Source organism: Miscanthus floridulus, chromosome 8, assembly GCF_019320115.1.
Source record: "Miscanthus floridulus cultivar M001 chromosome 8, ASM1932011v1, whole genome shotgun sequence".
Taxonomy (NCBI): Eukaryota; Viridiplantae; Streptophyta; class Magnoliopsida; order Poales; family Poaceae; genus Miscanthus; species Miscanthus floridulus.
The window spans coordinates 71,134,605-71,147,933 of record NC_089587.1 but is presented as its reverse complement, the minus strand read 5'-3'; the positions used below and the strand labels follow the sequence as shown (position 1 = coordinate 71,147,933).

Here is a 13,329-nt window from a genome sequence, read left to right as displayed (position 1 = left end):
GTGTCAAAAGTCTGTCCAAATTCTATTGAAAGCCGACCGGGATGGGTTATTTTCCCATAACAAGCTTTGCGCGGCAAAACTATGAAATGATGATCACCAAAACTGTGATGTCGTTAACGCTCAGAAATGAGGACAGCAGAAATTCACTCTGGCTCTGCAGGTATTTTGGCTTGAATTGGACGGTCAACACGCTTCCGAATGTACCTGAGTTTACTGGTTCTGCTGATTACGAATAAGAATGCTGCGGTCATGAGGAATCCTTTTAACAGCAAGGGGGCAGCAGTATCAGTTCCTCGGCCAGAATTCCATCCTAGGATAATAGGTTGCACACTGATTGAAGCAAATCTCTGATCAGTATAAGCCTAATTACATTTCATGACAAGAAAAACAACAATGTTATAGGTTTTAGTAACCTCTGGAGGTTAAAACAACAAAATTGCTGTTTTTTTTGAACGATGCAGGAGAGCTGCACGCAATTTAATCAAGAAAGCAAAAATAACTGAAGTTGGAGAAAACATCGATCAATCTCGTCAGATTGTTGATTGTAAATACAATATCCTTCCCTGAGCTATTAGAAAGTGCCAGCAATTCAAACCTGATAGATTCCAGAAAAACATCTTCATTTCATAGGACTTAGATGTCATTACAACACATTCTACAAATCAGTTACTAAATAGACCACCACCAGGAGTCGTACCCCACACTTCTAGAACACAGTTACTAAACAACTTCACTTGCTAATAAGCACTACCACACCTAAAAGAACTAGGACTGTAATTAGTAAACATAGCACCACCAACAGCTGCACCAGAACGATAAGCTTGTCCATCTTGAGATCCATCCTCTCTTCCTCGTAAATCCTGCAATTAGGCTTCATTTCGACCAAGGCTTTAGTTTCACCATGACCTTCGTATGCTACTGCAGCTTGCATTTCTTCTTTTCGTTTCTTTTCCATGTCTTCTTTAATCTTCTTTGCAACTACTTTCTTGTAAGCATCAATCCACCTAAAGAATGGACATTTCTTCACTGCCTGTGGAAATGACAATACATAACACAAACTATTTATCCAAATCTTGACACAGTACCTAGTTCATCCATTTCTATATGACAAAAACAGATCATTATATACTCACAAATTCATCGTAGTTTATGCATTTGAAGAAAATTTTGCCGTTGTTCTTTCAGGATTTGCATTCCACTACTTTATCACCACATTCTGGGCATGGAATGAGGGGGATCCCGCTAGGGCCAAGTGGATACAGAGAAAGGGCAGCTGTTGGGATGAACGACGAACTAGACGAAGCCTCACCCATATCTGGCGTCGGGGCAGCGGCGGCGTCCTGGAGCGGACGCGTCGGGGCAGCGGCGGCGTCCTGGCGCGGACGCGTCGGGGCGGCGGCGGCGGCCTGGCGCGGACGCGGCGGCGGCCTAGCGCGGAGGCCGTGGCTGGGAAGGAAAGGGCCGAGGAGGTGGGCTGCTGTCGGCCGTCGACGGCATCGGCGGCGGTGGAGCAGTTCCCTCTGTTCGTCTTCGTCTCGTCTCTCTCCCGTTCTCTCCGTGCTCTCTCTCCCGTGAAGATACGGTGAATGAAAAGGAACGAAGGGATAAGGCTCAGGGGCAAAACGGGAAGAAAAAGATGCCGCAGCAAAAAAAAATTAATTTAGCAACAAATCCTCCACAGGGCATATTTGCGGGTGTGTATCGTTTGAGAATGGCAAACGGGCGAATCCCATTTATGGGATGGCAAAATTGCGAAGCCCAGTTTTCGTAATGGCAGAATCACCATTTTCTCGCCAATCCAGGAGTTGCTCAGGCACCTATGAGAGAGAGAGGGAGGTGGGAGGAAGTAGATGAGGGCAATTTGGTCCAGAAATTATGATAAACAAGATTCAGACATATACAAAATTAGAATGACATGTTTCCAATACCGTAAATAGTAATGATATATCTTCGAAATAAGATATTTGTAATGACATGCATCTAATTAACCCTAAAAAAATGTGTAATCTCTACTGAGTTAGACTACAAGCTACCAAGCTTTTGCAAAGAGACATACAATCCTAGCAAAATGTGTAATATCTAGTACTAAATATATGGGCGGCGGAGAACACAGGAGCTTCTCACCGTTGAGCTCCGTCGAGCGTCCACAGCAAGGCGCCCCTGACGCCGAGGAAACATATGGATGCATGATTTGGCGGTGGGACGCACAGGGAAGAACACCAGGTGGAGCAAGCGCGACTGGAACATCCACACCCAAGAGCACCCGCTGTTCTCCCGCAAGCCTCAAGTCCATGTCGCCGGCGGCGGATATCGCCGGACTGGAATGGGGGACTAATCTGGAAAATGCCGGATCCGATATGGCCATATGGGGTGCTTCATGTTAATATATTCGGATCGCGATTAATATTAATTATCTAAATGAGGGGGCTATTTGCAAAATGTAGGCCCCACGTTTCATAGTCGCGACACTTCCCCTCCGGTCGGCGGCGGCGGAGTCGCGGACGCGGCGAGTTCTGCTGCCCCTGCTCCGGATGGAGAGTCATTTTAGCGCCAGCATCTTCACCGCCGACGAGCCGTCCCCATGGTCGCCGAGGCGCAAGGGCACCGGCGGGACGACCCCAAGGTCGCCGCCACCACCGTCTCGGGTTCGCCACTGAACTCGTGGGGTGGGAGCTGCAACCTAGGACTGCGCTCCGGTCTCCGGCAACGCTCTGGTGAGCCCCACCTGCCCCTTCCATACCTTCTTCTCCCTGTTGTTCTCTATTTTTATCCATGGCAAGCGAATCCGTTGTCACCGCTAGTTGCGACATGACAGCGCGATAGCAAGCTAGATCCATGCGAGCGTGCAATGCTGAACCCACCGGATCGGGCAATTTAATTTATTGCCACTTTTACGGTTGGCACTTCTCCGGTTGCCAGCGTTAAAAGTGCTCCTACGTATTTACCACTGCATGCAATTCGCCTCCTATAGATTTGCCATTTTCGTCGACGTGTCGTGCCAGATGGACTCACCAGTGCGGAAGGTAGCCTGGGAGGCCTGTTTGGGCCTGACAAATGACCTTCCTGCCGCTGGACCTCATCAAGGTCCGCATGCAGCTGCAGGGTGAAGCCGCCGCGGCGCCGCAGCCAGCGCTACGCCCGGCGCTCGCCTTCCACGCCGGTGGCCACGCCGTCGCGCTCCCGCACCACGACATCCTGGCGGCGCCGAGGAAGCCGGGGCCGCTGGCCGTGGGCGCGCAGATCCTGCGGTCCGAGGGCGCGGCAGGGCTCTTCTCTGGTGTCTCCGCCACCATGCTGCGCCAGACGCTCTACTCCACCACGCGGATGGGGCTGTACGACATCCTCAAGACAAAGTGGACCCCGCAGGACAACAACGGCGTCCTCCCGCTGCACCGCAAGATCGCGGCGGGGCTCGTGGCGGGGGGCGTCGGCGCGGCCGTGGGCAACCCGGCCGACGTGGCCATGGTGCGGATGCAGGCGGACGGGCGCCTCCCCCTCGCGGAGCGCCGGAACTACGCCGGCGTCGGCGACGCCATCGGCCGGATGGCGCGTGACGAGGGCGTCCGCAGCCTGTGGCACGGGTCGTCGCTCACGGTGAACCGCGCCATGATCGTCACCGCGTCGCAGCTCGCCACGTACGACCAGGCCAAGGAGGCCATCCTGGCGCGCCGGGGCCCTGGCGCCGACGGGCTCGCCACGCACGTTGCCGCCAGCTTCACCGCGGGCATCGTGGCGGCGGCCGCGTCCAACCCGGTGGATGTCGTCAAGACGAGGATGATGAACGTGAAGGTGGCGCCCGGCTCGCCCCCGCCGTACGCCGGCGCCGTCGACTGCGCCCTCAAGACGGTAAGGTCGGAAGGGCCCATGGCGCTGTACAAGGGGTTCATCCCCACCGTGATGCGCCAGGGGCCATTCACCGTCGTGCTCTTCGTCACGCTCGAGCAGGTGCGCAAGGTCTTCAAGGGCGTCGAGTTCTGAGACGATCGGTGCCGACGACGAAGATGATGACGACAACCGCCGCGACGGCGTGGCCACCGGCGTGGAAGGCGAGCGCCGGGCGTAGCGCTGGCTGCGGCGCCGCGGCGGCTTCACCCTGCAGCTGCATGCGGACCTTGATGAGGTCCAGCGGGTGCGTGGAGCAGCCGGCCACGATGGAGGCGATGCCGCCCTCGACGAATCCCTTGACACCCATTGCTTGCTTGCTTGTCGCCTCGGTTTCCTCCCTCTTTTTGTCAGGAGGAGTCAGGGAGAGACGACGGATCGGAGAGCAAAGAAAGAAGAGGATGGAAGGCCAAAATCTAAAAAACGGAAGCTCAAAGCTTAGCTCGAGCAAAACCGAAACGAAAACCAAGGGGGGAAGAGGAAGAAAAAGGTTGCCTGGCCCAGGAAAGAACGTGAGGTGGAGGAGGGGCAGTATGGTCATTTGCCACGTCCAAATCGGGTTCTCAGGCTGCCTTCCACGCTGGCGAGTCCATCTGGCACGACACGTCGGCGAAAATGGCAAATTCGTAGGAGACGAATTGCATGCAGTGGCAAATATGTAAGAGCAATTTTAACGCTGGCAACTGAAAGAGTGGCAACCGTAAGAGTGGCAATAAATTAAATTGCCCCACCGGATCGGATTGCTTGGGACCCTCGAGGCTGGAGGCGAGCCAAGTCAACTAGTGTTCGTCCCTCCACCGGCAAGGTGGCAACAATAACAGGCTAATTAATCAATCTCACGATCTGGGAGATGCTAACCTCGACGCCCTTTGGCCCGTGCAGGCGAGCTTGCTAGCCATAATGCAGACATGACAGCCTCGTAATCAAGCTCAATGAGCGATGAGATTCTTGGCTTCGGTTGCTGCGCAAGAGCACGCAGTTGGTCACACATGAGAATGATTCTTTCTGTCTGCCGGTCAGCTGTGCAGTTGCTTCAACCTTCAACCTCTCTGGCTATATAAAACAAGGAAGCCGAAGCCTGGAAGGGACACCATTACAGCAGCTTGCATTTTCTCTTTCCTTCTCTTCCACATCCAGTGCTTCGTTCAAAGGATGGCGTGCCATCTGAGATCTGCGAGCGTGCCTTCAAGCCCTCGCTCCAACGAGACTAATGTTGAGGAACAGCTGCAGAGCCTGAAGGCAGCCGTCTCATCGCCTTCAGTGACTATCGAAACCATGGTCGATGGTTTGAGCAAGCTCGGGAGCATCTACGACTGCATCGATGTGCTCACATGCTTGCCCACCAGCCAGAGAAAGGCAGTGGAGGAGGAGCTCGAGCGCTCCCTCGTCCTGCTCGACCTCTGCAGTGCTGTGCAAGAGAACTTTGTTGAGCTCAAGGCCAGTGTCCAGGAGATGCAGTTGTCTCTCAAAAGAGGAGACGATGTGGCACTCCAGACCAGGGTTCAGTGCTATGCACGCTTGGTCAAGAAGTCACAAAAGCAGCTCAAGAAGGTCAACAAGAAGACTGCTTCTGACATCGAAGGATGCAGGGTGATTAACCTGGTTGCTGAAGCGAGGGAGATTGTTGTGTCCATCCTCGAATCGACATTGCATCTCCTGTCAAAGCAAATTGCGGTTCCAAGTTCTAGCAAGTGGTCACTTGTCTCCAAGTCTTTCCATAAGAAGAGAGTCCTGTGCGAGGCGGATCAATTGCAAGGGTTGGAGCTGGACATTGTTGATCTTGAGAGCAGAGTTGGGACATTGTTCAGGACATTGATCCAGAGCAGAGTGTCTCTTCTGAATACTCTTAGCTTGTAGACAGATCATCAACAACTCTGACCCCCTGCGATTAGCATCCGCCTTTTAGAGGATTTGCTGATCATCCAAACAATTTTATGTGTACATATATATGAGAGAATGTACAGAAAATTACTCAATTGAGAGACAGTTTTTGGTCCATTTCCTGTTGTCAGCTGCTGTCTCTCTTGTGATTAATTTTATGGTGTGCATTCTTACCCGTGATGCCTTTGTGTTTTACATCATGCAAAGGCCAGCAAAACAGGAACTGAGGTCAATATGATTTGAACTGTTATGCAAATACACACTCTCCTGTGTTCAACATCATTATGAGAAAAATGAGCTGGCCAGAATATTCTTGTTCACATGAGATGTGCCTCAACAGCAAGCCCAAGATCCTTATACAGTGGATCTTGCTCTCCCTAGCTAAAACATGCCAACTCCAAACCATGAGAATTTATCTCCTCCTACCATGATTTGTTTCCAAGAAACCAATAACTTAGCATTTATTATTGAGTGGAATCCTGTGCAGTTGCACAGTTGATATTAATATGGTCCCTTTCTTTGTATACACCTTTATCTCCTTGATTAAATATATAATGATTAGGGGTTTTACCCCTCCCGTTTTCTCCCCAAAAAAACATGGATCTGTTATAGTTGTATTGTATTTCACAGGACTTTGTGCCATCTACTTCTGATCTATGTATGAGTATAATTAGGCTATACACTCATATTTTTTCCCACCAAAATGAATTTGTTAGATCTTTTTGTCCTTGTTTTTCTTATTAATATGGTTCCTTCTAGCCTCTTATAGTTGTTTTTTTCAGAGCAGGGATCTTCAGAGTGAATCCAAAGGTAAGAAAGTTTCATTAATTTCATCATGATTTCACTTGAATGATACATAGCAAATTCATTAAAATAAGTGTTTAGCAACCAGATGACCTGCATGAGACCAACACTGCTCCATCCATGAGGATGCACGAATGCGCTAGACTGAATTGTCATGATTTGTTGCAGACAACAGGAGCACAACATGCTTTACCAAAGCCTCAAAATTATAAAACACATCTGTAGCTCATCTTGAGATTGCCAAAGGTGTTGCACGTCTCAATTAACAAACAAGAGTGAGCATGCCAGCGATGCTCACTTCAATTTAAACATATGAGAACCCACCAGATCGGAATGCATGGGAACCTGGAGCTGGGAGGCGAAGTCAGCTGGATGTTCGCCCCTCCACCAGCAACTTGCATGCTAATTAACCAATCTCACCATCTAGATCAGATGCTAATCTCGACGCCCTTTCATCCGTGCAGGCGAGCTTGCCAGCCATAGTGCAGACATGACAGCCTCGTAATCAAGCTCAATGGCCAATGCAGTTTTTATTATTTGGCTTTGGTTGCAGCGCGTGAGCACTCAGTTCTTCGCACATGAGAATGATTCTCCCTGTCTGCTGGTTCAGCTCTGCAGTTGCATCCGATTCTCCCTGTCTGCTGGTTCAGCTCTGTAGTTGCGTCCACCTTCGTCGCTATATAAACAAGGAAGCCGAAGCCTGGAAGACACCATTGCAGCAGCTTGCCTTTGATCTTTCTTCTCTCCCACTCCCAAAAGTTTCAGCGTTTCACAACTTTCACCAATTCCAAGGATGGCTTGCCACCTGAGATCTGCTAGCATGCCATCGAGCCCTCGCTCCAGCAAGACCTCTGTTGAGGAACAGATTCTGAGCCTGAAAGCAGCTATCTCTCTGCCTTCAGCGACCATTGAAACCATGGTAGATGGTCTGAGCAAGCTCGGGAGCATCTACAACCACATAGATGCACTCACCTGCCTGCCCAGCAGCCAGAGGAAGGCAGTGGAGGAGGAGCTGGAGCGCTCCGTCGCCTTGCTTGACCTCTGCAGCGCCATGCAAGAGAGCTTTCTGGAACTCAAGGCCAGTGTCCAGGAGATGCAATTGGCTTTCAAAAGAGGAGACAACGCGGCTCTTCTGACCAAGATTCAGTGCTATGCCCGCTCAGCTAAGAAGGCGCAGAAGCTGTTCAAGAAGGTCAACAAGAAGACTGCCTCTGACATACAAGGATGTAGGGTGATCAATCTGGTCGCTGAAGCGAGGGAAATTGCCGTGTTGATCCTTGAATCGACATTGCATCTCCTGTCGAAGCAAATTGCGATTCCAAGTTCTAGCTAGTGGTCACTCATCTCCAAGTCGTTCCAAAAGAAGAGTGTCGTATGCAAGGCGGAGCAATTGCAAGGGTTGGAGCTGGACATTGTTGATCTTGAGAGCAGAGTTGGGACATTGTTGAGAACGTTGATCCAGAGCAGAGTGTCTCTTCTGAATGCTCTTAGCTTGTAGACAGATCATCAACAACTCTGACCCCCTGCGATTAGCATCCGCCTTTTAGAGGATCTGCTGATCATCCAAACAATTTTGTGTGTACATATATAGGAGAGAAAATGTACAGAAAATTACTCAATTGAGATTTGAGAGACAGTTTTTGGTCCATTTCATGTTGTCAGCTGGTGTCTCTCTTGTGATTAATTTTATATGGTGTGCATTCTTGCCTGTGTTGGCTTTATGTTTTACATCATGCAAAGGCCAGCAAAACAAGAACTAAGGTCAATATCATTTGAACTGTATGCAAATGCACGTTCTCCTGTGTTCAACATCATTATGAGAAAAATGAGCTGGCCAGAATATTCTTGTTCACATGAGATGTGCCTCAACAGCAAACCCAAGATCCTTATACAGTGGATCTTGCTTTCCCTAGCTAAAACATGCCAACTCCAAACCATGAGAATTTATCTCCTACCACGATTTGTTTCCAACAAACCAATAATTTAGCATTTACTATTGACTGGAATCCTGTACAACTGCACAGTTGATATTAGTATGGGCCTTCTCTTCGAGTACATCTTTACCTTTTTATTAACATATATATCACTAGGGGTTTTACCCCTCTGATATGAAAAGGCTAGCAGAGAGACCCCGGATAGCCACCCTTCCTCGGGACTATCTTAGGATTTCTTCATACATGATGGTCCCTTTTATAGAGACAACTTACTTGACCCCTAAGTAATATCCGAACCAAATCAATCTATCTTATTCCTTTCATAACAAACCAAATCCATCTAATCTAATCTGCCAGGCACTGTTAACACGGTTCTGTTCACGTGCTACAGTACCATGTGGGCCCCTAGGCTGGCTCCACTTGCCATATCACCCTCGAGTTTGCTCCAAAAAACATGAATCCCTTATAGCTGTATGGTATTTCACTGGACTTTGTGCCATCTACATCTGCTCTTTGTATGAGTATAATTAGGCTATACACTGATAACTTGACCCACCAAAATGAATTTGTTAGATCTTTGTCTCTTTTTATTGGTGAGAATACGGACACAACCTTTCAGTTGGATGACTCTTTTGATGACACCAATAGGCACTTTGTACGGAGAATCAAAAAATCTGAGGTCAAAGAGGCGTTGAAAAGGATGAAAGGAGGTAAGGCGATGGGACCGGATGTATCACAATCGAGGTGTGGAGATGCCTCGGGGACATAGCTATAGTATGGCTAACCAAACTGTTCAACCATATTTTTCGATCGAACAAGATGTCTGACGAGTGCAGGAGAAGTATATTGGTACCGATCTACAAGAATAAAAGGGATATTCAAAGTTGTACTAATTACCGGGGAATTAAGTTTATAAGCCATACTATGAAGCTATAGGAGAGAGTTATCGAGCATCGCTTGGGAGCAATAACGCGGGTCTCTATGAACCAATTTGGTTTCATGCCCGGAAGATCAACCATGGAAGCTATTTTCTTAATAAGACAAGTTATGGAGCGGTATAGTGAGAAGAAGAATGACATACACATGGTTTTTATTGACTTGGAGAAGGCTTATGATAAAATACCAAGAAATGTTATGTGGTGGGCTTTGGACAAACATAAAGTCCCAACGAAGTACGTCGGGCTCATTAAGGACATGTACAATAATGTTGTGACTAGTGTTCGAACAAGTGATGGAGACACAGATGACTTCACGATTAGGATAGGACTACATCAAGGGTCAGCTTTGAGCCCTTATCTGTTTGCTTTAGTGATGGATGAGGTCACAAGGAACATACAAAGGGACATCCCTTAGTGTATGCTTTTCGCGGACGATGTAGTGCTAGTTGATGGAAGCCGGACATGAGTGAATGGAGTTATGGCGGGAGACTTTGGCATCCAAAGGTTTTAGATTCAGTAGAACTAAAACTGAGTATATGAGATATGACTTCGGCACTACTACTCGGGATGAGGAAGATATTAGTTTGGAAGGTCAAGTAGTGCCTAGGAAGGATACCTTTCGATATTTAGGATCAATGCTACATAGAGACGGGGATATTGATGAAGATGTTAGCCATAGAATCAAAGCAGGGTGGATGAAGTAGCGCCAAGCATCTGGTGTACTATGTGACAAAAGGGTACCACAGAAGCTAAAAGGCAAGTTTTATAGGACGGCCATTAGACCTGCTATGTTGTATGGTGCAGAATGTTGGCCTACGAAAAGACGACATGTTCAACAGATAAGTGTTGCGAAAATGCGTATGTTGCATTGGATTTGCGGTCATACAAGAAGGGGTCGAGTTCGGAACGATGATATACGTGATAGATTAGGGATAGCACCAATTGAAGAAAAACTTGTCCAACACCGGTTGAGATGGTTTGGACATGTCCAACGGAGACCTCCAGAGGCACCGGTGCGTAGTGGAATCCTAAGCCAGGATAGTAACGTGAAGAGAGACAGAGAAAGACTGAAGTTGACTTAGGTAGAGGTAATAAAAGGAGACTTGAAAGGGATGAAATATACCCAAAGACTTAGCCTTAGATAGGAGTGTTTGGAAAACAGCTATTCACGTACCTGAACCTTGATTGCTTCTGCTGTGTTTCAACTCTAGCCTATCCCAACTTATTTGGGACTTAAAGGCTTTGTTGTTGTTGTTGTTGTTGTTGTTCGTCTCTTTTTATTGTTAATATGGTTCTTTCTAGCCTCTTATTATAGTTTTTTTTTTCAGAGGATGGATCTTCAGAGTGAACCGTCAGAGCATGAATCTTCAGAGTGAACCTAAAGGTAAGAAATTTTATGTAATTTCATCAAAATTTCTCTTGAATGATACATAGCAAATTCATTAAAATAATGTTTAGCAACCAGTTAACTCGGGTGAAACCAACACTGTTCTATGCCTCTATCCATTAGAGAAGGGTTAGAGGATGCACGAATGCGCTAGAGTGAATTGTCATGATTTATTACAGACAACGGGAGCACAACATGCTATAGCAAAGCCACAAAATTGCAAAACATGTTTTTAGATCATCTTGAGATTGCCAAAGGTGCTACATGCTTCAATTAAACAAAAAAAATGAACATGCCAGCAATGCTCGTTTCAATTAAACATATCAGAACCCACATTAGCTCGGAATGCATGGGAACCTGGAGCTGGGAGGCAAAGTCAACTAGATGTTCACCCACATTAGCTCGGAATGCATGGGAACATCGAAACTTCTCGCGATCTGGATCAGATGCTAATCTTGACGCACTTTCGTCCGTGCAAGCGAGCTTGCCAGCCATAGCGCAGACATGACAACCTCGTAATCAAGCTCTATGGACAATGCGGTTCTTATTAGTTGGCTTTGGTTGCAACGTATGAGCACGCAATTGGTCACACATGAGAATGATTCTCCCTGTCTGCTGGTTCAGCTCTTTAGTTGCATACACCTCCATTGCTATATAAAGAAGGAAGCCGAAGCCCGGAAGACACCATTGCAGCAGCTTGCCTTTGATCTTCTCTCCCACTCCCAGAAGTTTCAGTGTTTCACAGCTTTCACCAATTCCAAGGATGGTGTGCCACCTGAGATCTGCTAGCATGCCTTCCAGCCTTCGCTCCAGCGAAACCTCTGTTGAGGAACAGATTCTGAACCTGAAAGCAGCCATCTCTCTGCCTTCAGCGACCATTGAAACCATGGTCGATGGTCTGAGCAAGCTCGGGAGCATCTACATCCACATAGATGCGCTCACATGCCTGCCCATCAGCCAGAGGAAGGCAGTGGAGGAGGAGCTCGAGCGCTCCGTCGTCCTGCTTGACCTCTGCAGCGCCATTCAAGAGAGCTTTGTGGAACTCAAGGCCAGTGTCCAGGAGATGCAGTTGGCTCTCAAAAGAGGAGACAACGCTGCTCTTCAGACCAAGATTCAGTGCTATGCGCGCTCAGCTAAGAAGGCTCAGAAGCAGTTCAAGAAGGTCAACAAGAAGACTGCCTCTAACATCCAAGGATGCAGGGTGATCAACCTGGTCGCTGAAGTGAGGGAAATTGCCTTGTCGATCCTCGAATCGATATTGCATCTCCTGTCAAAGCAAATTGTGGTTCGAAGTTCTAGCAAGTGGTCACTTGTCTCGAAGTCATTCCAAAAGAAGAGAATCATGTGCGAGGCGGAGCAGTTGCAAGGGTTGGAGCTGGACATTGCTGATCTTGAGAGCGGAGTTGGGACTTTGTTCAGGATGTTGATCCAGAGCAGAGTTTCTCTTCTGAATACTCTTAGCTTGTAGACAGATCATACAACACCTCTGACCCCCCTGCGATTAGCATCCGCCTTTTACAGGATCTGCTGATCATACAAACAATTTTGTATGTAGATATACATATGTCAGAAAGTGTACAGAAAATTACTCAAATGAAAGGCAAAGTTTTAGGTCCATTTCCTGTTGGCAGTTGGTCTGTCTCTTGTGATTAATTTTATTGTGTGCATTCTTGCCTGTCATGCAAAGGACAGCCAATCAAGTACTAAGGCCATATCATTTGAACTGTTATGCAAATACACGTTCTCCCGTGTTCAATATTACTATTAAGAAAAATGAGCTGCCCAGAATATTCTTGTTCACATGAGATGCGCCTCAACAGCAAGCACAGGTTCCTTACATAGTGGATCTTGCTCTGCCTAGATAAAACGTACCAACTCCAGACCACTAGAGTTTATCTAGTAATACCACGACTTATTTCCAAGAAACAAACAACTTAGGAATTACGAGTTTATCTAGTAATACCATGACTTATTTCCAAGAAACAAACAACTTAGGAATTACGATTGAGTGTTGAATCCTGTGAAACCGTTAGATATTAACAAGGAACTTCCCTTTGTATGCACCTTTATATTTTTTATTAATATATATAATCAGCAGGGACCTTACAGATCCAATTTTCTTTTAAAAAATATGGATATCTTATAGTTGCATTTGTTAGGAAATTTTGCCACCTACTTCTACACTATGTACGAGTATGTTGACTATGCACTCATAATTTGACGCACCAAAGTGAATTGTTAGATTTTTTTCTCTCTTTCTTATTAATATTGTCGTTTCTAGTCTCTTGTAAGTTTTTTTTCAGAGCTTAAATATTCAAAGTGCCCTCGAATGTAAGAAAAATTGAGTAATTTCATCCAAATTTTACTTAAATAAAAACAGAAGAAAGAGAAAAACACACGAATAGAATAAAAGAGTATTCACAAAATAGGAATGGAAAAACACAGGAAATAAATTTTACGTTTGAGACTCGATGGGAGAGAAAAAGGCATGTAGCCAAGCATC

At 47.1% G+C, this 13,329-nt stretch overlaps 3 protein-coding genes and 1 pseudogene across 3 annotated transcripts; all 4 read left to right on the top strand.

Moving 5' to 3' along the window:
• The first annotated feature begins 3,054 nt into the window (after window positions 1-3,054).
• Window positions 3,055-4,019, top strand: LOC136469348 (mitochondrial uncoupling protein 5-like). Its single transcript, XM_066467572.1, has one exon. It carries the CDS (start codon window positions 3,055-3,057, stop codon window positions 3,976-3,978), a length of 924 nt encoding a protein of 307 aa, XP_066323669.1. The 3' UTR covers window positions 3,979-4,019.
• Window positions 4,020-4,910: 891 nt separating this feature from the next.
• On the top strand, window positions 4,911-5,739 carry LOC136472517 (uncharacterized). The gene has a single exon (XM_066470215.1). It carries the CDS (start codon window positions 5,035-5,037, stop codon window positions 5,737-5,739), a length of 705 nt encoding a protein of 234 aa, XP_066326312.1. The 5' UTR covers window positions 4,911-5,034.
• Window positions 5,740-7,360: 1,621 nt separating this feature from the next.
• Window positions 7,361-8,065, top strand: LOC136472516 (uncharacterized; annotated as a pseudogene).
• A 3,457-nt stretch (window positions 8,066-11,522) lies between these two features.
• LOC136472515 (uncharacterized) lies at window positions 11,523-12,294 on the top strand. Its single transcript, XM_066470214.1, has one exon. The coding sequence runs from the start codon at window positions 11,590-11,592 to the stop codon at window positions 12,292-12,294; it is 705 nt and encodes a 234-aa protein (XP_066326311.1). The 5' UTR covers window positions 11,523-11,589.
• The last annotated feature ends 1,035 nt before the right edge of the window (window positions 12,295-13,329 follow it).

Bases quoted from the DNA above. Each gene is read 5' to 3' on its own strand.
- LOC136472515 (XM_066470214.1), top strand. From the start codon at position 11,590: ATGGTGTGCCACCTGAGATCTGCTAGCATGCCTTCCAGCCTTCGCTCC.
- LOC136472517 (XM_066470215.1), top strand. From the start codon at position 5,035: ATGGCGTGCCATCTGAGATCTGCGAGCGTGCCTTCAAGCCCTCGCTCC.
- LOC136469348 (XM_066467572.1), top strand. From the start codon at position 3,055: ATGACCTTCCTGCCGCTGGACCTCATCAAGGTCCGCATGCAGCTGCAG.